Below are 25,444 nucleotides of genomic sequence, written 5' to 3'. Positions count from 1 at the left end.
CAAAGAAAGGGCAGAGTGCTTGGCAAAGCGGGCAGGGAACGCCTGTAAGCAAGTGAAATCTTCCAAACTCTTCTATGGTTGGTTGTGGGAGGATGAAGTTTTATCTCTACGGAGTTTGGAGAAAGCGGAGAATCTTGCCCGCAGAGGGCGCAGGAGCCACGTACCCCGACCGCAGAAAGACGTGGGGAACGGAGTCTTAGAGATTAGAGGACGCCAGGCCTTAGAGGGTAGGGGGCGTGGCAACTGGAAAAATGGCGGGGGAAGTTGTGTGTAATAGTCCTGAGTGGTGGGACTGCTAAAGCAGCATTGGGTGGGTTAAGGGACAGTCAGCGAGGGACAAGCCAGAGGGAGGTGGGAGATAGGTGGAGCGTTTGGAAGAGTGAGGGGCGGGACATGGGCGTGGTGCGGCGGGATTCGCCACTGAAGGATGAGTACGGGGCGTGGTCTGAGCAAGGTGGGGAACCACAAGCGCTCCGGTGGGCCCTGCCCCACCTACGTCTCCCTGGGCCCCACCTCTTTTCCGGCCAGGAGAGTTTCTGCGTGTACCTGAGTTTCGGTGTGTACCTGAGTTTGTGGGTCTTGGGTTGCCATGTTGGAGCCCCTGCGGCAGAGATTCCCGCGTGAAAGCGGAGACTACATTATGCAGAGCTGTCCACTCTCAGCTCCTGTGGGTGTCTGAACGAGTCCCCAGGGAGGATCAGTCCGCGGCTTTCGCAGCGGACTCCCCTAGAGGGTCGTTTAGGTCTACAAATGTCCTAGCATCCTGTTTCTCCTTCGGCTCCTCCCCGATTCCCTCCCCCCACAGTGTTCCCAGCCTCGCGCGCTCCCGGAGCCCACCCCCTCTTTTGGGCGCCAGGCCCCGCCCCCCGCCCCCTTTCCTCTGCCTCAAAGTTTATTTGCAACAAAAGGGAGCAGAGAGCTAGCTGCTTAGGGGGAGGGAAAGGGAGCTGGAGCGGGAGCTCGAGGGGAGGCAGGCCGGCCGCCGGGCTTGGCAGGCGGACTTTGAGTGCAGGATCCGAGCCTTAGGCCCCTGGCCGGCAGGACCGCGATGTCCCTGGCCTCTCCCGCAGAGGCTAAGGCTGGGCCTGGGGTCGCCGCAGGGGCGAGAGGGGCCGCCCAGGATGGAACTCCTGCCTCTTGTAGCCGCGGAAACTTGATCTTCGACTGATAAACCTCTGCTCACATCTCCGCACCCTCCTCCACAGCCGCCGCACGCTGCGGGTGCAGGACCCAGGCTCTCGGACCGTGGCCACTGCGCGCCCTCGGAGTGGGGCTGCAGGGGGGGTTGGCCGCGGCGTTCCGAGGCCAGCCCCCCCGGAGTGACTGGCACCAACCATGGCGGACGGGTCACCTCGGCCCCCACTTTACCGCAGCGTCTCGTTTAAACTGCTGGAGCGCTGGAGCGGCGGACCGGGGCCGAGGGAGGAGGACGCGGACACCCCTGGGTTGCGGCGCCGAGCTTCGTGCCGGCCAGCCGCGGCAGTCCCGGGCCAGCCCTCCCGGCGCGTGTCCAAGCTGGCGTCGGGGCCCCCGGCCGCCCCCGCGCAGCCGCGCCCGCTCCGCAGCCTCTCGCCATCGGTGCGCCAGCTCTCCCGGCGCTTCGACGCGGCACGTCTGGACGACGACTCCACTGGTACCCGGGACGGGGGCTGCTCCTCCGGCACCACAGAAGAAGCAGCGGAAGGCTCTGAACGTGGGGCCTGGCCCAGCGTCACCGAGATGCGCAAACTCTTCGGCGGTCCGAGCTCCAGACGACCCAGTATGGACTCTGAGGCCCTGGGGTCGACTAGCCCCGACAGAGTTTCGTGGGAGCCCCCAACTCGCGATCCCCGGCAACCTCCGACGCCACCTCCTCGAACGTGCTTTCCTCTGGCTGGCCTGCGTTCTGCGCGGCCGCTGTCCGGGCCCGGGATCGAGGGGAGGCGACGTCGGCAGCACCAGCAACAGGAGCGGGCGCAGCGTCCGGCGGATGGTTTACATTCTTGGCATAGCTTCTCCCAACCGCAGGCCGGGGCCCGGGCCTCCTCCTCCTCCTCCTCCATTGCCTCCTCCTATCCTGTCAGCCGCAGCCGGGCTGCTAGTTCCAGCGAGGAGGAAGAGGAGGGACCGCAGTCGCAGCTTGGGCCTCAGAGTCCGGCCTACCTCGGCGGCCACTCTTCGGGCAGTGACGAGGACCCAGATGGTGAGGATGGCCGTCGCTGGAGAGGGAGAGGTCTCCGGCCTGGAAGCTCTCTGTTGGTTCACGGCTGCAGCCAGGACAGTGACGAGCTAAATCAGGGAAGCTTGGGATCAGCGGGGGGTGTCGGGAGCCCCGAACCTCCGACGTCTCCAAGAACCTCAATGGAGGAGTGGGGTACTGGCACACAGCCATGCCTCCCAGGTCCCCAAGAGAGCTTAAGGCCTATGTCCGACACTGGGGGTGCACCTTTCCGAGTGGCTAAGGTGAGCTTTCCTGCGTACCTGGCCAGCCCAGCTGGCTCCCGAGGAAGTAGTCGCTATTCCAGCACAGAGACCCTCAAAGATGATGACCTATGGTCAAGCCGTAGTTCTGTGGGCTGGGGTGTATATCGATCCCCAAGTTTTGGAACTGGAGATGGGCTTCTTCTGCGACCCCAGACGAGGTCCCGCAGTAAGGGACCTGTAGGCACTGCCAGGCCGCTGAGGGATGGAGGACTGGAGCTAGATAAGAACCGACAACGCAAGTCCCTATCGAATCCAGATATCGCCTCCGAAACCCTGACGCTGCTCAGTTTCCTGCGTTCAGACCTTTCAGAGCTGAGGGTCCGAAAGCCCAGTGGGGGCCCTGGGAACAGGCCCCTAGATGGCAGAGACTCACCATCAGCAGGTAGCCCAATGGAACAATCGGAGTCCACGCTGTCTCAAAGTCCAACGTCACCCACCACCCGGCCCACCCTCAAGGACCTGACAGCTACCCTACGCAGGGCAAAGTCATTCAGCTGTTCGGAAAAGCCCATGGCCCGGCGCCTGCTCCGCACCAGTGCCTTGAAGCCTAGCTCCTCAGAGCTCCTACTGGCAGGTTCTGGGGCAGAGGAGGACCCATTGCCACTCGTGGTCCAGGATCAGTATGTACAGGAAGCCCGTCAGGTTTTTGAGAAGATACAGCGAATGGGTGCACAGCAGGACGATGGAAGTGATGTCTGCCCTACAAGTCCTGACTGGGCAGGGAATATGACCCAAGGGCAGCGGTCTCAGGAGGAGCTCTCTGGCCCTGAGTCCAACCTGACGGATGAGGGCATTGGAGCAGACCCTGAACCTCTTGGGGCTGCCTTTTGCAGCCTAGATCCTGCAGGAGTGTGGCGACCTCTTTCCTCGACTTCAGCTCAGACAAACCACCACCTTGGGGCCGGGACAGAAGACAGCCTGGGTGGGAGGGCCCTTGTGTCTCCTGAGACCCCTCCAACTCCAGGTGCTCTCCGCAGGAGACGAAAAGTGCCACCCTCAGGCCCTAATGGAACTGAACTAAGTAATGGGGAGGCTAGTGAGGCCTACAGGTCCCTGAGTGACCCTATTCCACAGCGTCATCGGGCTGCCACCTCTGAGGAGCCCTCAGGGTTCTCTGTGGACAGCAATCTTCTGGGCTCGCTGAACTCTAAGACAGGGCTTCCAGTGACCCCAGCTATGGATGAGGGCCTGACCAGCGGCCACAGTGACTGGTCTGTGGTTAGCGAAGAGAACAAAGACTATCAGGAAGTCATTCAGAGTATCGTTCAGGGGCCTGGTGCCTTGGGGCGTATGGGAGAAGACAGGGTTGCTGGCAAGACCCCCAAGAAGAAATCTCTGAGTGACCCTAGTCGCCGTGGGGAGTTGACTGGGCCTGGATTTGAGGGCCCAGGAGGGGAGCCCATTCGAGAAGTGGAGCCCATGCTGCCTCCATCCAGCAGTGAACCTATCCTTGCAGAGCAGTGGACAGAGCCGGAAGACCCTGCTCCTGCCAGGGGCAGGGCACAGTCAGAGAGGTCCCTACCTGCCCCACCTGCCTCCTCCACTGCCCACCATGACTTCCATCTTGACCCCAAGCTGACCAGTGTTCTCTCCCCTCGGCTCACCCGTCGAGGCTCCAAGAAGCGCCCAGCCCGGAGCAGTCACCAGGAGCTTTGGAGAGAGGAGGGCAACCAGGACCAGACTGGTAGCCTGACACAAACTCGGTCCTCCTCCAAACATGTTCGCCACGCCAGTGTGCCTGCCACCTTTACACCTATTGTGGTACCCGAGCCTGCGATGTCTGTGGGACCCCCCGTGGCTGCGCCAGAGCCTGTGGGCTTTCCTGTTAGAGGCCATCCCGCCTTGCAGGCACCATCACTTGAGGATGTGACTAAACAGTACATGCTGACTCTTCACTCTGGTGACGTTCCTGCCCCAGGTCCTGTGGACCTACCCTGCTTGCCTCCCTCTGCACCGCCCTCCACTGAGACCAAGCCCTCTGGGGCTGCCAGGGCAACTCCAGATGAGCCAGCCCCAGCGAGCAAGTGCTGTAGCAAGCCACAAGTGGTAAGTCCTTTGGAAGGAGACTGAGGGAGGGTACATGAGAGCCATGGGCACCAACCTGACAGGAGCTGAGTACTCATTAGGCAGGCTTCCAGAATCTGTCCTGGAATAGAGTTAATGGCACCTGGCTCCTGTTACCTCAGGACCTGAAGAGGCTTCCGGATGCTGCCAGTGTGAAAGGGTCTGTCTGTCTGCCCCAAGGTGTTCTGGTGGTGGTTGCAAAGGCCCTTGGAATGTTTCTCAGAGTCCTGTTTCATAGATTCCCATGGTTCTTTGCTAGAAATGCACTAGAAGTGTGGATGCAGGTGATAACATTGAGTCAAGGCTCTGGCCTCAATGCCCGACTCTTGGCTGATCTCATTTCAGGCCAGTTCACATGCTCTTGCCTGGGAGACTTAGGGACCAGCCTCACTTTAGGGATCAGCAGAGGGCTTCAGGGGTCCGACTCCAGTCTTGTTCTAGTTTCTGACCTTGGCCTTTCTTGTGGCTTAACCTCCTCATTTATAAAACTGGGTCTGAGGGATGTGGATGTTGCAGATCCACCCAGGTGGAATCCTGCAGAACTGGGAGAGTCCATGTTTTGAGTTTGGGTAGTCCCCAGGACCAGTGCCAACACACTAGCCTTCAACTGGAGGAGCTTCAAGCTAAAGTCGCTAGGGAAGTGTGGTGACAGATCGGCTTCTGCTGAGCCTTGGTGGCAAAGGCCCCTCAGAGGGATTGAAAGTAGTTCTGATCCCTGTAGATAGGGCTGCCTCTGTGACTCAGGGTGGATACTCTTCCCCCTCATCCTGTCTGCCTGCCTCTCTTCACCTTCCCACCTCATTCCTGTTCATCCCCGGCCTCGAAGGCTCATTCCCACCCTCCACAAAGCTCTCCCATCTCTTATCTTGCATCATGTATGCCTGGGTTTTGGCTGTGGATTCAGACTGGCCCTAGGCAGCATCTGCCCTGGCATGGGAGAGTTGCAGCTAGCTTTGCAGCTCTGGGCTGGAAGCAGAGCTCAGGGATGGCCTGGGGTTATGTCAACTGTGGCCTGCCTCAGCTCCCACTGTGTTGCTGACTTCAGAAGCTGGGAAACCCTACACCCTGGACTAATTTGGTCACTTGGCCTTTCAGATCTCTTCAGGGCCCTCTAACTCCCTGTCTCTGTTTCTCTCCCCTCCTTTCTATTTCCCCGTCCCAGGTCCCAGCTCTGCCCTTCCTTATGAAAGGGGCTAAGGATGGACAGTCAGGGAGTTGGCAGACAGGACTTTTAGACCTGGCTTTCCTTCTGAGACCCACATTAGCAGAGCCTGAGCACCAGGGCCAGCTCTGTGAGTGGAGGATGGGAGAAGGGAGTCCCAGCTTCCTTTTCCATGTAATGGGGTCCTGTGGGAGTATAGTGGGAGTTGAGGGGATCACCTGTGGCATCTGGGAGACAGGCACTGAGGCCAAGGAGGAAAGAGTTTCCTAGGACTGGCTTTTGTCCTGCTTCAAATTCTCCATATCTTCCCTTCCTGGGAGCCGTGATACGGAGCCGTCCCCTAATGTACAAACTTCTCCTGGCCCTACAAGAGGCTTTCTCTGACATTTCAGGTCCTCCCACTTCTCCAGGCCCAGTTGGATGTTCTCTCTCTCTCTCTCTCTCTCTCTCTCTCTCCCCTCCCCCCCTTAGAAGAGAGAAGGGCGAGTCTGTAATTAGAAGAGTCAGACTGGAGAGCCACAGGACTTATCCCGTCCCTGTTCGGTGGATTGCTCTCCCTTTCTGTAGAGTGGAGATAATGGGCTGATGCCGGGGAGGCTCTGTCGGTGGGCAGTGGTGTGACCATTCCCTCCCTGGGGCCAGGAGGGAGGACAGAACAGGCTCTGCTGTCTCAGCTTCTTCTCGGGTGGCCAGGTTTGGCTTCCTCCTCCCCCACTGCTGTCTAAGCACTGGTCTCAGGGTCACCTGGTGGACTTTATTAGGCTCAGAACACATTTGCCATGCCTCATTACTCGCCCCCACATTAAGCCTGGAAGTTCTACCATCTGCTACCTTGAATCTCTTCTTGTTATCCTTGTCCTTCTGGCTTCAGAAAGATGGGGAGCAGCTGTCCACTCCCCCCTTCCTGCTGGCTCCTCTTGAGCAGACAATGTTCCGTTGTCTCAAGCTTGGGGCTCCAGTCACGATCCCTGCACTGTGGGTGGGGATGGTGTGGCTTGGCCTTCAGAATGAGAGGAGGACAAGAGGAGTTGTCTGTCATGTTCCAGCCTAAAGCAGTGTAAAGCACTCAGAGGAGAAGACTGGGGTCTCAGTAACCCCAGACTTCATCTTGAGCAGTGGGCGGTCCCTCGTGCTCAAGTGTTGCTCGAGTCAGAACTTCTCCACGTTATAAGGAGTCAGGAAGTTCGGGTACCATGCACTGCTTAGCCTCTGACTCTATCTGGACCTGGGCAGTCAACTTTAGGACTTAGTTTTCCCATCTTTGTCCTGAGAACTTGGGAAGCCTGATCTTTGAGGTTCTGTAGGAGGGCCTCGTTCTGCCGCCTAGGTAAGGGAATGGAGTCGGGAGAGTCAATGTGACCAGAGGAGAGAGAAAGTCTGCTCTCTGTGTACCTCAAATGTGAGCAGCTCTGCCTGCAGCTCACTGAGGCTGTCCATGGCTCACTGAGGCTGCCCGTGGCTCCCCGAGACTGTGCTGCGCAGGCCTTCTCCCTGTTTCTCCTATTCCAGGCCTCTGGCTTCTTCCAGTTAGCTCCATAGTTACCACTATGTTGTCCTCGGACCTCCCTTTGCACCAAGGCATTCCTCTTTTGAGCTTCAGAGTAATCTTGATAGCTCATGTCTTCTGCCTGGTACCCCTTGACACCTGAACCATCTGTAGCCCAGAAACAGGTAGTGACTCGTCTCTGAGAATCGTCGATAGCTGACTTCATGGGACTTTTCATGTGGAAGTCGCTGTCTCACTGTCTGTTGTTCATTTGCTCATTTCGGGGTAGACACCAGTGGTTTCTTGTCATGTGAAAGATCAAGTATTCCGAGTATTGGAGTCTCTCTGAATCCTAGCTTATCAGTATCTTAAAGAGACTGGATCAAGGGGTTGTTCCCAGTTTCCAAGTGAGACTGGCCTGCCATCTGAGAAGGGGCATAAGTCAGGAACCGTTGGGGCATCACTTACACGTTGTATCGTAGCAGCTTGAATGTGTTCGTGGTGGTATTTAATTCACCAGGGCCTGGTGTTAGGTAGGAAGAATTCTGAGACCCAAAAAGGGAGAATGCTGAGCCCAAGGTCACACCACAAGGCCAGGCAGAGCTGGACCCAAGCCCTAGAACCTCTGGCCTTGTTCCTCTCCCACTCACCAGCAGCCCTGGCTCCCACCTCAGCCTGCCCAGATGCCCCTGCGTTCTGCGGGGCTGGGCAGCAGCCCTTCCCACCACTTTTGTCTGGCTGGCTCCCCCTTGGCTGGGACTTGTGGAGACAAGTTTTCCTCCTGCCCCTCCTTGGCTCTTTACTGTGATTCCTCCCCACCCCCCATGGAAACTGCTTCCGTGGGGAGGGGATGAGGCGATAAGGACTTTTGGGATTCTGAGTAGGTACCAAATATCTATAATTAAAGTCTTGTCACCCTGCAGGAGGGTGGTATGGGGGAGGACAGGCAAAAGGGTTGTCCTTTTCAGGGTTTATTCCCTGCCCCACTTCTTTCCTAGGACCCTGTGGTATTGGAGGAGAAGGGTGGCTCTCCAGGAATGAACCCACCCAGCGGGGAAGAGTTGGGGGAGGGACCAGAGTTGAGTGTGACATTTTCCAGCCCGACATTTCTGGAACCAGCTGGATCTGAGACGCTGCAGCTAATCCTGTCCCCAGCCTCCTCTGCCAGTGTTAGGGACTTGTCCCCCCCTGCTTTCCTTCCTCCCGGCTGATTGCTACTGCAGTGGAATGGAGCCATCCCCAGGCAGCCTGGGAGCAGAGGCGCTCGCTCGTTTGAGAATCTAGAAGGAGTTTAGGATGGCCGTCTGCTGGCTGGTAGAGGAAGCTGGTGAAATGAAGAAGCAGCTTGCATGCAGGCCTTGGAACCTGGGAGAAGGACAGGTTCTAGGAGGAGGGCATGGCATGAGCAAGAGGCCAGGAGGAGGCTTTTCCGGACAAGTTGTTGCAATAGAAGTTTGGATTTAGCATCTATGCACTATATATAATATCCCAAGCACCCGGTCGCTGAGTCAGGCACCATTCTAGTGTAAAAAAAAACAACAGTTCCCAAAACAGAGGCCTGCTTTTATGGCCCTTTCAGACTGGTAAGGACACATATCTCCAAAGGAGGACACTGTCAGAGAATAGAAGGTTCGGGGGAGAAAAATAAAACAGGGTAAACAAGTTGAAGATGACAGACTAGGGTACTATTTTAGATCATGGGGTCTAGAGAGGCCTGTGAGCGGAGGTGGTAACATCTGAAGACCAAAAGAAATGGGGGAGGAAGTCAGTTAGCTTTCTTGGGGTCCAGGGTTGGCGGGGAAGCAGACTGTGGAAAGAAAGGAACACAGCAAAGGTCCTGAGGAATGGACGCTGGGTAGTGAGGGTAGATCTTGTAAGCCATTGGGAAGACTTGGCATCTATCTGAAGTGAGAACTAGCTAGTCAGCGTCAGAGGGCTCGGAGTAAAATGCTGTGTGGAGCTAGATAGCAGGATCAAGCATGGAAGCCCTGAAGCCAGTCAGAAGGCCACAGAAGTAAGCAAGGATGCTAGCCCAGGCTAGGCAGAGATGTGGAGGGGGTGTTTCAACTGAAGCCCAAGGAGCCTAGACATCTAGTACGTAAGAGAACAAGGTGCTACTGTCTATCAGATGTAGTAGTGGTGGCACATGGCTTTTATCCCAGCACTCAGAAGGCACAGGCTTCTGAGTTCGAGAGTAGCCTGGTCTGCATAGCAAGTTCCAGGCTAGACAGGTACTACAGTAAGACACTGTTTCAAAGAGGAAAAAAATAGTAGAGAGCCCTACAGCTACTGGAGGGCCATCTGGGTGTTCAGAAGGCTGGCATGTCATGGACTGGGGCTCAGAGCTCAGCATCCTGGCACTATCCTTCCGCCTTTGTCCATCCGAGAGGGACCACTGATGAGAGCAAGATGACAAACTGTTGCCCTACAGGGACTTACCTCAGAGGCTAAGAGGCCCCAGTGAGGCCCTCCTCGGGCCCCAGTGACGCGGGTGGTAGCACCATGTACGGCAGGCAGGTGTGTGACATGCACTGCAGCCACTGTGACCCCTCCCCAGCACTAACTTATGTCTCTGGAACAGGGAGCTTTTGCCAACCACAACAGCCCTGGCCCTCCCATCTAATCCCAAGCTGGGTGAAGAAGCAGGCTCAAAGCCAGCAGAGTTTTGCCCAGGGCTCCATGGCTCACAAGTAATGTGGCCCTAGGTGTCCTGCCTCCAGGTCATACATTGGCCTCAGAATTCCCAGTGAGTCAAGTTGGCAGAGATGGTGGTGGCAGTCCGGGGGAAGGGGGAGCCTGTGTTTCCCAGAAAGACTTGTAACCCTGGCACACTCATTGGGAAATGTGCCCAGGAAGCCTGGCGCCTTGCTGGCAGGCCCTGAAATGGGGGCCCTGGGTCCTCTGGAAAGCACAAGCTAGTCAGAGAGGATGCCTTCCCCCACAGGACCTGATACCCCACCACTTCTCAGGCCTCTGAGGCCTCCTAGGAATGGACAAAGGCTGAAAGACAGTGCCAGGCTGCTGGGCTCTGAGCCCCAGTTCGTGACATGCAGGCTGTTTGAACTCCCAGATGGCCCTTCAGGAGCTGTAGGGTTCACTGGGGTGATCTGTAGCTGTAGGGTTTCATTGGGTTATCTGGCAGACTGCAGGGAGGTCTTCCCAAGGAGTCAGGAGACCAGGGATGCAGCCGACTCTCACCATGTCCTTCCTGTGAGGCCTTATCCTTGGAGTCCCAGATCCTTGGAGCCACGAGTGCTTTCGTGACCTTGAGCCCCACGATTAAGCTTTCCAGGGATGCTGGGGCTGCCGCAGCTGTGATGGGCAAGAACATCTCCTGAAGACCAGAAAGTGCTGTCAGGCTGGGCCACACACTGCTGAGGCCTCTGCCCCATTCTCTAGCTGCTTCTCCTTATGTGGCCAGGTTCACTTGTGACTTCTCCAGCCACCAAAAGGATCTTTTCTCTTATGTGGGACAGGCCATGGTGCTCTCTGAGGCCTGTATCCCAAATAGTGAGGCTTCTATGCACAGGACATTAGGACTTCCAGTCAGGGTGGGAAAAACAGGCTTCTTGTTATGTTTTTTAATGTTTATGTGTATGAGTGTTTTGCCTCCATGTATGTAAGTATGCACCGTGTGCATGCCTGATGCCCAAAGAAGGCAGAAGAAGGTGTTAGATGCCCTGGAACTGAAGTTGTGAATCATCATGTGGGTACTGGGAACTGAATCCAGGTCTTCCGCAAGAGCAACGAGTGTGCATAACCACTGACCTGTCTCTCCAGCCCAGATCAGCAGACTTTTAAAACCATCCCTGGGCATGGAGAGGCTGAGGTGGCTGCAGAGGGACTTGAGGTGGGAAAGACAAACGGAGGCTGCTAGGCATGGTGTGTTGCTACAGTAACAGATTATCACAGGTCAGTCAGTGGCTTCAAACAGCATTTTATAGTTCCTGAGGTTGGAAGCCTGATATGGGATTCACGGAGCTGAAATGTAGGTGCTAGAAGGGCTGTTTTCCCTTGCCTTTGCTAGTCACAGGTGGGTGCCAGTGCTCCTCGGTGTGGCCTCTAACTCAGTCTCAGAGCTGACAACATAGCATCGCCACCACTCCCTCACCCAGACCTTCCACCTGGGTGACTCAAGACCCTTAGTGGCACTTGCAGAGCCCCTCCTGCCATGTAAGACATCATATTCACCAAGGTCCCCTATAGGAGCTAGTCCTGGGGATGTCTCAGGCCTGCTGCATTTAATTCAACCTTCATTTCTTTCCGTGTTTCTCTGTCTTCTCCTGTGAAGCAGTCAACAGTGAACCCTTGATGGCCAGTGGGGACACACAGGGAAGGTTTGCATCCAGGAGCTTTTGGCAAGGATCTCAGTGTGTGAGGCGCGTGGGGCTCAGAGGAAGGCTGAGCCCAGGCCTGGAAGGGCAGGGATAAATATGTCATTGAGTCCTTTGGGAATAGGCTCGGCCTCTAGAGGTGGCTTGCCCGAGGTTTGTTGACTAGACATTGAAGTGAAGCATCTCCCAAGAGGGGAAGTTTGCTGAAGAGCTCAGAGCCGGGGAAAGTGGGAGCCTTGGGAGAAGCCATGATTGGGCCAGACTGTCCTCACCAAGGGCAGAGCTGGGAGCTGGGGGACAGATGAGAAAGTGGGAGCTACGTGCTAGAGAACTGTTTCATCCTGAAGTTTGTATGTGGTTGGAATTAAAACAAACACTTAGAAATTGCCGCAGTGTACCGGATGGGGCAAGGTCCACCCCAATGTCATATTGTTACCTCATAATGCTCAAGAAATGTTAGTTCTGCCAAGCTGGCACACTAGCTTGGCAGGTAAAGGTGTGAGCCACTAAGCCCAACAAGCTGTGCTTGGTCTCTAGAACTCACGGTGTAGGAGAGAACCAACTTCTATAAGCTATCCTCTGACCTATATAGGCGCTATGTGACATGCATGGACACACATACACAAATACATACACATAATTTTGGGGGGGGGGGTTGAGACAGGGTTTCTCTGTGTAGCCCTGGCTGTCCTGGAACTTACTCTGTAGACCAGGCTGGCCTGGAACTCAGAAATCCTCCTGCCTCTGCCTCCCAAGTGCTGGGACTAAAGGCATGCGCCACCATGCCCGGCTTAATAATTTTTTAAAAAGCAATCTTAATGTCTCCCTTTGGGTGTAAGATACTAGGATATGAGTCTGAGATTCTGGGATTCAGTCATGGAGCAGAGGACAAAGCTGTAGACAGGAGACCACATGCCTCAGGAGCTTGGGCATTTGGGGTTGGTGAGGGAAGGCAGGGACCAGCCTGCAGATCTGTGACCTCCTCTCTCTGACTCTGTCTCTTCTCACCAGCCTTGCCTGAGAGGGCTGAGCAAAGTTTGGAAGGCAGAGCCAAGCCAAAGCCCGCTCTGGGTCAGAGCTGCAGGCCCCAGGGTTTGCTCCCTTTTCTGGTCCCAGAGTCCGAGTGCCTGGTGGCCATCTCTGCCTTGCTCCTCACTGGGTGATTTTTAACAATGTTAATATGTTAATATTTAACATTGGACCTCAGCTGTGAGCCTCGGCTTCCTGCTCTATAAGATGGAGTTTCTGAGGAATTATGAGGACAAAATGATAAAGTTCATAAAACCTTCTCCCTAGGACTCCGAGGCTAGATCGCTCTCAGAAATGTGGCCGCTTGGTGTGTACTCTTGAGTTGTCACTCTCAGAGGGTAGTAGCCCTTTAGTTATGTCATGAAGCGTTCTGACCACCACCATCCCCCCAAGAACCCTGACCTCTTAACTTGATTGTGTTGGTTGATTTGAGATTGATGTCCTTTGTCTTGGAATTCTGGAGGGAGGGCGAGGCAGGCAGGTCTGGAGCCAGTGGTAAGGCTGGAGGACCAATGCAAGGGAGCAAGTGCAAGGTTGGTGTCAGTTTCCTGTTTATTGGTTCCCAGGGGGTGACAGGCCCTGCTCTTTGCTGCAGTGTGGAGCAGGAGAGATGGAGGCCATGCTCCTGGCTGCCAGCCAGCCCCAGAGCTGGGCCTCCTGGGACGGCCGAGACCCCATTCCCCCACCCCTGGACAAACATTCAGTTCTTTCCCAGGACGGGGCACTGGAGGTTAAGGAACAGATGTGGAAGGGAAGGGAAGATGAGAAGGACCCTCCCCCACCCCAGGAAAAGTCCTGTGGACTCCGTCTTTCTTGGCTGCTGGTTTTTGTTCTCGTACATGGCTGTCCCCCTGGACGGGCGTGTTCAGATGCCAACGCCTTGACAAACCAGGAGGTCAGAAGGGAGAGGAAGAGAGGTAGGGCCTTGGGTGCCAGAGTCACCCATCTGGACTCCAGACATCACCTTTGCCTTCTCCCCACTCCCGGCCCCTGCTTCATTAAGAAGGTGAAAGTCTTGATACCCTATGATAGTGAGTCCTCCCACGGCTCCTGCCACTGCCCCAGCACTGCCCCAGCGCTGCCTGAGGATTGCCAGCAGGGGTGGGGGGCAGTCACCAAGAGTTCCAAAAGGAGGGGAAGTGATGGGGTCCACTGGCATTTGGGGGAATTGATCAAAGCCAGGGCAGCAAAAGAAAGCCATTGTATGTGTCAGAGGCCGGTGGAGAACAGAGGTCTCGTGTGACCAGCACATGGAGGGAAGCTGTACGTGCTGAGGCCAGCATGAAGGCCTTGGGTGCTGAGTCTCACCCCTAGGCAGGGGGAGCCATGCAGGATGAGGAACTGAAGGGGCACTGCAGCTTTGTATGGTGATGGTGCCCTGTGAGGTTCAGATTGGAGGAAGTGGCGGTGGGGACAAGTGTGAGCCCAGGGGTGCGGGATGTGTCAAAGAAGGCTGTGTAGAGAGAATTTGGAGGTCCAGATGGAGTTGAATCTGGGCTCACAAGCTGGGATGAGGGAGTGGGGCAGGGTGAAGGGTGAGCCATGCCCCCTTTACCAGGCACAACTTCTCTCTGGAGGGGTAAAGGACCCTGAACCCTGACTCCGAGTCCAGTTTACTACTCCTTGTCCAACTTCAGGCTCCCTGCTGGGTGGAGGTACCCTGCCACTCACAGGGGTTCCTAGGGAACAGCTAGGCTACACCCCCAGTCCGCTCTTTTGGAAGAGGCCCGATGAAAGGAGCATGGTTGGAGAGCACGCAGACTTACCATGTTGATTTTGACTCAGGCCAAGTCAGCCTGCCTCAGACTTCCCACCTGTGAAGTGGGGATCCCAGCTATGGTTCTTGAATATTCAGGCTCTCAAGAGGTGGGGTGGAGTAAGTACTATGGTGGTTAGTAGGCAGCCTGGTAACACTATCCACAGTGGGACCTAGGGTCAGAGCTAAGAACCCTTCTGATATTTGTCCCTCGACTACAGCAGTGCTGAACTGTGGGCCTGAGGAGGCCTTGAGAGAAAGCTGGGCAGAGACGAAAGGGAGTAGAAAGATTCAGCTTGGTGATTGACGTGAGCCTGTTTCCCCATCAGATGCCTGTGAGACCCCTGCAAGCTCCTTGCTGCTCACAGGGCCCTCTTCTCAGCTCTGGCCTGCACCAGTCACTTCCAGGCCTCTCCCAAGGCCAGTGGGGGCGTTGCCTGGGGCGGGTGCGGAATTTCCGAGGGAATGGCTAAATTCAGCCCTAGCTAAAAATAGTCTGGGGCCTGGCCCCAAAGCTGGAGGAGCAGGAGGAGGAGGAGGAGGAGAAGGAGATGAGGAGGAAGAGGAGGAGGAGGCGGCGGTGGCTGCAGACCAGAGTAATTCCCAGCTACCTTCTTGCCCTGCCTCCATCATCACCGGGGCCTGGGCCTCTTGTGGCCTCACAGACATCTGCTTTCTCCTCACTCACATACACATAGGCCTTCTTGCTTTTGGGGTTTCTGCCCCCACACCCCCACAACCTCTCATGCTGTACCTGCTCTGAGTCCTGAGTCTTGTGTTGTGTTTGGTTGAGTCCCCACCCCTGGATGGGGAAAGGCCTCTGAGAATCCTGATCAGGACTGTGCCCCTCAGCTTCCCCTGATCTAGGATGCTTCTATGGCCCTAGCTGGGCACACTTGGAACACTCTGGGGTATGAAGATACGAGTGTGAACCCCTGGATCCCCCAGTTAGCTCTGGCAAGTGGCTGCCCGTGCCAAACTGTCCTTCTTGGCACACAGTGGAACTGCACTGTAAACTTATTTATTAAATCCACGTAGCGAGACACGAGGAAGCCAGCAAAGCCCTGCTCCAAACTTCCCTGAAGCCCTCTATACTTATGCCAGCCTTGGATTTGCTCTTTGGGGAGACCAAGAAGTGGAAGCTGGCACAAGGGCCATAGGGACATGGTGGAAATCAGACCCTGAGGCTAGAGGCGGTAAGAGGCCTGGCTCAGGTCTCAGAGACCGTGAGTGGTGGGATTTATAACCTAGGTTGACCTTACTTCAAGGCTGGGGTGTGAGTTTCTTCAGGTCCACAGTAACTCTCTGGGCTCAGGTCAGGGTGTGAATTGTCACAGCAGAAAAGCTTGTCAAGAGTTTCACCAGACACAGGTCTGGGCACTTCTGGTTTTTTGTTTGTTTTTTATTAATTTTATGCTCAATTTTATATTCAGGAGATCTAGCGGGTCTCCTGCATGCTAAGGAAGTGCTCCAACCGCGGTGCTCCAACCTCAGCTTGCTCTGAGCACTTTATCTGTACTCACTGAGTCCTCACAGAGGAGCTGTGGGGAGTAGGGACTGCCACTCTGCCCTGATGAGCCTGAGCATGACACTGTGCGGAGCCTGCAGGTTGGGACAGCTGAGTGGCTAAGAAGGAGTTCACACTCTTGGCCCCACAGCTCTAGCACCTCCAGGTGTTCAATGGGATCCGGGCTTTCAGAACTGCCATTGCTACAGTGAGCTCAGGACGTGTCAAGATGCGTCCACTGGATTCACAGCCCGTGGTCCCAGCTCCAGGAACTAGCACACAGCAGTTGGTAAATAGTAGTGAGCCTTGCACTGACCGGCTGGTTACAGCTGCAGAGGGAATGTGTGTTTCCTGTATTCATTGAGCCCAGGGACTCTTCTGTTGATGCTGGAGCAGAGGTGAGCGGTGTGGAGCTCCCTGCTGGTGGACAGCTCTGGCTCTGCAGTTTGGGAAGGTGCTGAGATGGTCAGGAAGGGGAACTGCTAGGCCCAGCAGGGCTGGCGCAGTCCTGCCTGCAGTATCTGGAAAGCAGATCTCTTGGGCCATGGCCGGGGTGACTCAAATGGAGACCAAAAAAACCTTCCATATTTGGATAAAGAGCCCAGAGAGACTCAGGCTGACTCCCCCATCCAGGCCTCCTGCCTTGGCTTCTTCTGGGCCCCCAGCCCTGAGTCCTGTCTCTCAAGTTTAATTCCTGGGTCCAGGCAACCATGTGCTTCCCTCCTCTCAGTCATCAGGCTCTTCTACCTTCTGCATGGCCAGGCCTAGGATCTGGGTACCAAATCTGTGCTAGAGCTGGGCATGAAGAGAAGAGTCCCAGCAGAAACCACAAGCACGTACCAAAACCATTCCCTCACCGAGGGCTGACTTGACAGCAGATTCCCCTCGCCCATCCAACACAAATAAAGGCAGAGATAGACAGCACACAGGCATCATGCACACATCATACCCACTTCTTTTAGGTCCCCAGCAGGTTCCCAGACCCTCAACCTGTGCTAGCGTCAGAAGGGAGGACCCAGCTTGATTCTTCTCAGACCATCCTCTGACAGCAATAGTGGAGTCGGTAAGAGTGACCAGATGTCGTGTGAGCAAGTGACACAAGCAGGCCTTATCCTGCTAGGGGATAGCTACAGAATAATTTGTCCCTATACAGAAGCCTCTGGATAGTTGACAGGGCGCTGGGCGGGGCAGTAGACTCCAGAACCAGGACAGTGGGAAGAGGACTTCATTCCCATGAGGAGTCCAGCATCCTCGTCGTGATTGGTGGGCTGTCTCACAGCCGACTGCGCTACCACTCCTAACTTCTCCTTTTCTCCTGTTTTTGACATGAGATCTCACTATGTAGGCCTGGCTGTCCTGGAACTCTCTAGACCAGGCTAGCCTCAAATGCACAGAGATCTGCTTGTCTCTGCCCCCATGTCTGGCTTACTCCTAACTTTTCTAATCAGTCCTGGTAATTGAGTCTGGGATCAGCTTTAGGTGAACCTAGGGAACCTAGGTAGCCATTAAAACCCAGTTTAGCCGCTGTCCACTGGGTTAGCCTGTGGCTACAGTGCAAAGAAGGGACTCCAGCCCCAAGGAACCTGAGAACTGTGACTCAGGAGACCAAGGCAGATGAAGTCAGGGGTACCCAGGACCCTCAGAGGAGAAAGAACTGTGAAGGCAGAGATCTGGGGTGGAGCAACCCTGGTGTTTTTGGGTGCTGTGAAAGTTCCCTGCTCTGGAGAGGACTTCTGTAGTCCCTCAGAGACTCAACAGCCAGGCCTACATAGCTGGACTTGATCTCAGGCCAATATCCCTTAGCTTTCAAAAAGAATAAAACCCTTTCTCTATTGGAGTCCTGGCACAGGACTGTGAGACAGGCCAGCCACTTAGTTGTGTGTGTGGGGTGTCTTACTGCCTGGACCACCCCTCCCCATACAGTGCCCCAGAACTGCCTTAGGCTCCATGGGGGCGGGGGATGCTTGTTAGGGCAGAGGAAATCCCTGATTAGGGTATAGAGAGCAAAGCAGACTTGAACTCGGGTTCAGCCAGCCAGGTGCTGTGGGACTAGGTCTCCAGAGGAGCCTGACAGACTGCTTCACTTATCCTTGGTAACACCCCCTGCTCAGGCCCTCTAGAGCTAGCCTGAGCTATCTTGGTCCGGAGGACAGCCTGTGTGAGTGATAAAAGTCTACCTGCCTTCTACTGCCACCTGCAACGAAGGACTTTGCAGGAGGCAGGAGTTGGTAGCAGGCCACACTTTCAGAGCAGGCAGCTGCCTTAGTACTACAGGTCGGGGTGAGCAGTGAGTGACACATTCTTTAGAAGCCGTAGGAATCTTGGCTTCTCTCTCTGAGGTGATTTAGGTGAGAATCTGGAAGGACTTTGTCAGAGTTGAGTGTATCAATGAAGGTTTCTAGGAACAAGCCTGGGGCTGGCAAGCATGTGGCCCTTCAGGGCATGGCTGTGCCGTGGTGCATACCAGCCTACCTGGCTCCTGCACAACCAGAGCCCCACTTCTCTAAGAACACTGGATGGCACTGGGTGTAGTGACTTGTTCTTGTAATCCCAGGACTCTGAAGGTGGAAACCAAAGGATCAGAAATTCAAGGTCATTTTAGCCAATAATGGGAAGTTCGAGGCCAGTCTGGGCTTTAGAGACCCTGTCTGAAAAAAAGAAAGTGCTGGAGGCACACAGCTTCCTTCTTTTTCAAATCCTGTTCATCTTCACTGTGTGACCATGAGCGCTTAACCTCACTGTGGTTCAACACATGGCGTAGGTACATATAAAATGTGGATAATGACGGCACCTATTACAGGGTTGCTCTGAGAGCTAAATGTGATCACGTCTGGTGGCTGGTCTGGAGATCAGTGGTGAGCCATAAGGCAAGTTGGAAGAGATGGAGAGTGGTGACCTGCCCTGCCTGAGGAAGGACCACAGGGGTGGCTAGGGGGGTGCTTTGAGATGAGGTAGTGACAGTGGCTTAGAGCCGTTTGTTTGAGTTCCTGGTGGAAAGCTTTGAAGTCCCTGATGCAACTGTTCCTAGGAAAAGGGCTCAGATCGGGTACAGAGCAGGGATGTGGCCTTGGTACTGTGCCTAATTCTCACTGGTAGACATCCCCATGCCCCAGTGTAGCTACCCATTCCTAGCAGGATAGCTGGCCTACGCTCCTTGCTCTGCAGACCCCAGACCCAGACGTGGGTGTAATTGCCAGCGTGACCCTGTAAATTCCAACTCCAAAGCCTTCGTGCAGAATGAGGACTCATTTCCAAGCACCAGCCAGGGAAGCTCAGCCCTCAAATAGATGAGGATGGCCCTTTGGCCTAAAGAAGTGTTCTACCTGCCTCTGAGGAAGGGGCAAAGCCAGGCCTTGGTCTGCCGAGTGAGCAGTTGGGCTTCCTGGAGAGTTGTCACCTGAGAGACTGGATGTGTTGGAGTCACCAAAGACAGAGGCTGTGCTCTTGGGACTCAGAGAACTGGCCTGGATCACATCGGTGCTAGGTGGCAGCCACCTCGGGACCTGGTTCTGTGTATAGATGAGAGGCACAGTTCAGTGCCAGGGATACCAGGAAGTGGTCTGAGCCAGGACAGAGATCCTTTGGACTGGATCTAACCAAGCAGACCCAGCAGTCCCTGCCCAGGGGGAGAAAGGAAGAGGCCACTCACAGCAGCCTTCCATATTCTTTTTGTACTGCATAGTGTCTTTACGGTGGGACATGTAGCTGCATGTGGTGCGTTGTACCTGCGATTCCTGCGCTCAGGAGGCTGAGGCACCAGCATCGTCTTAAAAGTTGAGGCCAGCCTGGGCTACATCATAAAACACTGTCCCAAAACAAAAACAAAAGCAAAAGCTAATAAATAAGGCTGACCTCAGTGGGTAAAGGCTCTTGCTGACAAGTCTAGTGACCTCAGTTCAGTCTCCAGGAGGCACGTGGTAGTTGAGAACTGCAAGTTACCCTCTGAGCAAGCATATACACAACACACACACACAGAGTGTGAAACAACAACACAGTAATAATAATAGTAATATTAAAACCACAGAGTATTTTCAGGTCTTTTGCTGTTTAAACAACACTTCAGCACAGGAGCTATACTGCATGATTTCATGGTGGGAGTGGAGTCCCTTGGGGCATGAGATTGCTAAGACATCGTGTGTTTGTGACTTGCATTTTGATGTTTCTACATGCTTGTACCTCTAGCGATGTGAAGGCATGGCCTCACAAATCTGACTTTTGGACAATTACCAGTCCAGTAGGTACCCATGACGTCATAGGTGCCCGTGCCGCCACCGTCACTCTGTCCTAACTCACATTTGTCTCATACTTTTCCCCTGCCCGTGTGTCTCTCTCGGTTGATTGTTGGTGCCCAGTGTAGCCATTTCTAGGAAGCGTTTAACCTCTGGGAAGGAGGATTTCGTTCTTTGACTGAGTTATGATTTGCAAGTGTCTATCCCTGATTTCTCACCTGGTTTTTGTATTTGTATGGGGTATATTTTTGTTCTGTAGAAGGCCTTGTTTTTAGTTTTTGTCGATGTGCGTGTGGAGGTCAGAGGGATTTTGTAGCATTGGTTTCCTTTTGTCTTCTTTGAGTGGGTTCTGGGGATCAGCAGGCTTTTGCCGTAACCAGGCCATCTTGCTGGCCCAGAGAGGTTTTTTTTGTTGTTGTTTTTAAATGTGGTCTAATTTATCAAGCCATTGTTTTCTGACTGTTGGCCTTGGAGCCCTGGTTAGAAAGTCTGCCACCCCTCTGCTGCCTTCTGGTTTTTGTTTTACATCTCAGTGTTGGATCCACATGGAGTTTGTCCTGCTGTGCCGTGGGAGATGCGACACCAACTCTGTTTGCTTCCTCCTGTGGCTGGTATTTTGAGCTGAGGAGTCATAGTTGTGTTATCTTCTTGAAAGGGGCTGTGAAGGCCTGTGGGGGAGTGAGGCTGTGACTTTTGAGGGTCAGGGACAGAAAGGATGAAGGAGCTGGAGTGACACCAGAAGAATTCGGTGGCATTTGGAAGTGAGGGCACAAGTTGGCGTTACAGCATTCCAAATTCTCTGTGCTGTGTGACTCTGCAGAAGTTCCACCACCTCTCTGAGCCTCCAGCATTGTAGCTGGAGGGGACCCTGGATAGCATCCTGACTGCTGGGCTGATGGGGAGGGAGAAGATGGGATGCAGAGGGTGCATTGCTGGAACTTGTCGGAAGTACACGGAAGGCTGGCAGCCGAGCTCATTGTGTTCCTGGAGTGGGCAGGTGGGAAGGCCAAGGGGCGGGCGCCTGTTTAAAAATACCCACTGCAGCCTGGCACAGCAAGCCGGGAGGGGCAGGCCCTTTGCCCGCCCTCCAGATCCAGGAATGGCAAGGGTTACCATGAGCAGACACATTATACTCTGTCTCAGGAGAGCTCTTAGTCCAGCCGTCACCACCCTGAGCAGGCACCCTCATCCTCTCCAGAGACACAGAGATGCCAGAGTGTGGAGAGGTCACATCTCAGAAGCTAACTAACTCCGCCACTGCTGTGGACTTGGCTTTTGATTTCTAGTGAGTCCTTGTCCCTTGGAGTCCTAGTTATCTATCAAAGGGCACAGTTGGCCTCTCCCTGGCTGTCTCCCCCATCCATCAGTTAGAACAGAGAAGAGAGATCCTGGGAGTCATTCCTCACTCCCTTTATAATGGGGATACTGAGGCCATGGAGGGGCCTTGGATTGCCATCTCCTGCTTCTGGGCTTCTGGACCTTCCTCCCTGCCCCCAGCATTGCCTATACCAACTCCCCACCCCCACTCCAGGGCCCCAGTGGTCAAATTCCAGGGCTGCCATTGCCATGGCAACAACCAGCTCACAAGGCCTCTCCTCTGGGGTTTTCCACAAGGCCCTTGTCCAGGGAGGAGGCAGAAGGGCCTCCCACCCCTAGGGACTAGGGAGTCAGGAGAAGGCTGGGGAGGAGGTCAGGCCCAGCTGGTTTCTCATTTGTTTTCCAAACAAGAAAATGGAAAAGGCTGGTAGGATTGCTAGCAAATGGTTGTTGAGGCACAGAGTGGGATGAACAGAGGTGACCATCTAGGCAGGGGCCTTGAGAGCCACAGAGAAAGCCTCTATTACTTGGAGAATCACCCCCATAGAAAAACCCTAGACCAAAACATTTTGGAATGGTAGGTGGGGATAGATCCTCCCAACATCCCAGCCATTCTATTGGCCTTGGTAGTCTGAGCTGGTACCCAGAGATTAGAGGGTCCAGCACATGTTGGCCCTTCCTCCGTAGGGTAAGCTGTTCCCAGAGTACCAGTGGAGGGAGTGACTGGGCTCTTCAGTTCTGTGGGATGTGCAAGCAAGGACTGCCAGGGCCTATTTTGGAGGAGGCTGAACTGGTCGTTCTTAGACACTTGCCTTCCAAGAGTCTCTTAGAGCCTTCTTCCTGATGTAACGATTCAGCCTTATTTATAACAGCCAGTATTTGTTGAGTGGCGTCTTGACTCCTGGTACTGTGCGAAATAAGTGCTTTCTACTCCCGGCATTATAGATGAGAAAATCAAGGTACAGGTTGGTCTTCTGAGTCAGTCACCCATGAAGAGTGTCCCTGGCCGGGTATTATTCTGTCCTGTCCCCATGCCCTAGGCCCCGCCTACCGTTGACATTCTGGTGGCTTCTTCCAGGTGTGTCCCTTTTCTCTCTCTGTCTTTATCTCTTTCTCTCTCTTTATTTTTAGATGACATTGAGGCAATACAGTTTGTCGATAGGAGTGCCCTATGCTTTCATTTGATAACACAGCGGACTCCTTCTCTGTAACTTTTCAGAGGTCTTCCTAAGGGTCCATGACTCAGGAGCCCTCCCTCCCTGTAGCTGGAGTTGAAGCGAGCTGTGTAGGTAGAGTCCATGTGCGGAGAGCCCAGGCTGACACTCTCAGGCTAACCCCTGGCTGAAAGAAGCCCTCCTCCTGGCACTCTAGACAGATGTAAACTGTCCCAACTTTTCTACCCAGGGTCCCCTGGGGTGGAGTCCTGTCTGCTTGAAAGATCTTGCTTGGGTCGCCAGTGACACAAGGTAATAATAGGGCCCACCCACGAGATTATTTTGAGGTTAAAGCCAACACCTGGGAGGTGCTTAGTCAGCAGAGAATGGAATCCCTCCACAGATAGACCTGCTATTTTTAGATCTTTGCTGTCTTCCTGTCCTTGGGCTTTGTAAAGTTAAGTGATTTATCCAAAGTCCCAGCCACTTAGTGGTCAGTGGCTGCGGGAGGATTCGGGTCCAGCCCACTGCCTAGTCTTGAGAACCCAGCAAGTCACGACATGCGCTGAGTCTTGGATATGGAGTCTTAGGAGAAAGGAATGGCCCCCGCTGAGTGGTGGCAGCGCACACCTTTAATCCTGACACTTGGAAGGCAGAGGCAAGCAGAACTCTGTGGGAACTGGTCTAGAAAGTGAGTTCCAGGATAGGACAGGGCTACACAGAGAAACCCTGTCTCCAAAAAACCCAAATCACAAAACAAAGAGAGAGAAGGGTGTTGGTGGTGGGGTCGGGTCCTACTGCCCTTTCATTTTAAGAGGTTGATCATAGACACCCGTGGCCTCCTCGCTGTGCCTATTCATCCTGCGGACACTTGCTGTCTTTGTCTCTATTCACACCTGTGTGCTGACTGTATGCCCTGGGGAAACTGGGCTCTAGGCCTTAGTGGTGCCTCCTCTATCCTGGAGCTCCCAGATCTTGTTACTGCCCCCTGGTGCCCTACGTAGCGTCCTCATAGGTCTGTAGCATAATAAAAAGGATGGACTGATTTGGGAGTCACAACGGGGCAGTTGGTGGGGCAGTTGGCGCCTGCCCTGGCCTGAGGTGAGGTTGGTGAGGGAGATTTAAAGCTCCGTGGAAAAAGCAGAGCATAGATTAAATGGGACTTGATCCAGCCAAGGGCAAGGAGCATGTGGGGATGGACCCCGTGCTGAGGAGGGAAAGACTGGTGGACTCGGCCACCTCATTTCCCTGGGCCTTTGGTGGCCTGAGCAGAAGGGTTTCTGGCATTGTCTAAGTGGGGAAGATGGCGTCTTTTGACTGGGGCTTTGAGAGTCCCTAGGATTTATACACAGCCCAGTCAGGCCCTGTCCTTTATTCCCTGGGGCACTGGCCTGGGGCTGGCTTGGCCTTTCCCAGGGTGCCTGGCTCAAGGCCCAATGAATCATCTTCCGCCCTACAGGCAAGACACCCCATCTCTATCAACAGTGTACAAATGGAGCCCCCCTCCCATGTGCCTGGTCTGAAGGAAGGAGGGAATTGGAGGGGCTGGAATCAAAGCCTAGAAACTCCCGTTCCCACGACCCTTCACCCCAGCCTCCCTCCGTACTACCAAGATGGGTGAGATGGGAGGGAGCCATTCTTTGTAGAGCAGCCACTGAGCTGTAGTTCTGGCATGTACCAGGTAGGGAAATAGACACTGAGGAAAAGGTATATTCAGCTACATGAAGGTAGGAGTTGAAGTTCAAACCATGTGGGGCCCAGGCCGGCCTGGGTAGCATTCTGAACATGGTTTGGATATTTGAATGAATTTTTAGAGCTGTAAGGGGAAGTCTCCTGGAAGTCAACACATCCTGGGGTTCCAAGCCAAGGCAGGGCACAGTCCTGTGTGCAGGACTGGCAGGTATATCCTAGGAGCCCCTAAAATACAAACTTAGAATACAGATTTGTTAGCATTCTCCTCCAAGGTCTCACACTCAGTTATGCCTGGCTCCTGTCCTGTAAAATGGTGGCTACGGGGAAGAAGTGGGCACAGAGATTGAGTTCAGAGTGGACTGGCTCAACCGATGCTTTTGGCAGCTGCTGAGGTCCGACTTACCCTCCAGCCCCCATCTCCTACTTCTATTATCTGGGATAAGGAACTTTTCTTTCGAAACCTAGAAGATTCAGCTGTATCCTCTTGAAACTGAAGGGGGTGGAGTGAAAGAAAAAATGAAAAGAAAAAAAAACACATTTAAAAAAAAAATCATGCAGTTAAATTCAAACCACATGCCCTACAATCCTAGTCCTGCAGGCCTCTGCTGCCACCTAGCAGTGCTTGGTGGAAGTGCAGTCCTAGAGCCCCAGCTTCCTCACTTGGGCTTCATCAGCCATGCCTTTCTCCCAGAATGACCTCAGTCACCCTCTGGGAACCTAGTGGGGAATTTAGAACCCTCTTGAACTTTCCCACCTCCTTCATCTGTTTACAGAAGGGGAAACTAAGTCACAGAGCAGGAAGGCCAGCCAATAGGTACATGTTATGTACCCAGTGTATGTCTAGTTTATACTCATTCCTGTTTAGATTATTCTTGTAGTCCTGGGGCAGGCAGACATTGAGACCTCCCTTCTGTTTCCATCTATGTCTTAGCCATCCAGGGAAACGAATACAGCTGCCAGCCCCACTTCCTAATTCAGGGTGCCCCAGGTTTGGCCTGACTTCTTATTTATGTGCCCTGCAACTTAGTGAAGTCTTTCAACTGCTGATACGCCATTTGCTTGGGGTTAGATCTTAGCCTAGGTCACCCCACTGATGTTCTCAGTACACATCCTGTAGGAACTGGGGTCTTTCCTAGACCACGGTGCTCCTGGGAGGTCAGAGAGGTGCTCCTGGATTCTGTTTCTGTCTTGGCAACGTATAGATCTGTAGCATGTTGAAGAAGAACGGACTGGGGAGTTATCACAGGGCAC

General features: G+C 54.3%; 1 protein-coding gene across 1 annotated transcript in view; it reads left to right on the top strand.

Annotated features, from left to right (window-relative positions):
- The first annotated feature begins 934 nt into the window (after positions 1–934).
- The window catches only part of Arhgef17 (Rho guanine nucleotide exchange factor 17), a 56,220-nt gene continuing 31,710 nt past the window's right edge, over positions 935–25,444 (top strand). Inside the window, exon 1 of the mRNA XM_021167774.2 lies at positions 935–4,509. Within this exon, the coding sequence (XP_021023433.1) occupies positions 1,336–4,509 (3,174 nt within the window). The 5' untranslated portion in view covers positions 935–1,335. The remainder of the gene's footprint in view (positions 4,510–25,444) is intronic.

The sequence above is a fragment of the Mus caroli genome, chromosome 7 (genome assembly GCF_900094665.2).
Source record: "Mus caroli chromosome 7, CAROLI_EIJ_v1.1, whole genome shotgun sequence".
NCBI lineage: Eukaryota > Metazoa > Chordata > Mammalia > Rodentia > Muridae > Mus > Mus caroli.
The sequence above is the reverse complement of the archived record's forward strand: the minus strand, read 5'-3'. Positions and strand labels throughout refer to the sequence as shown.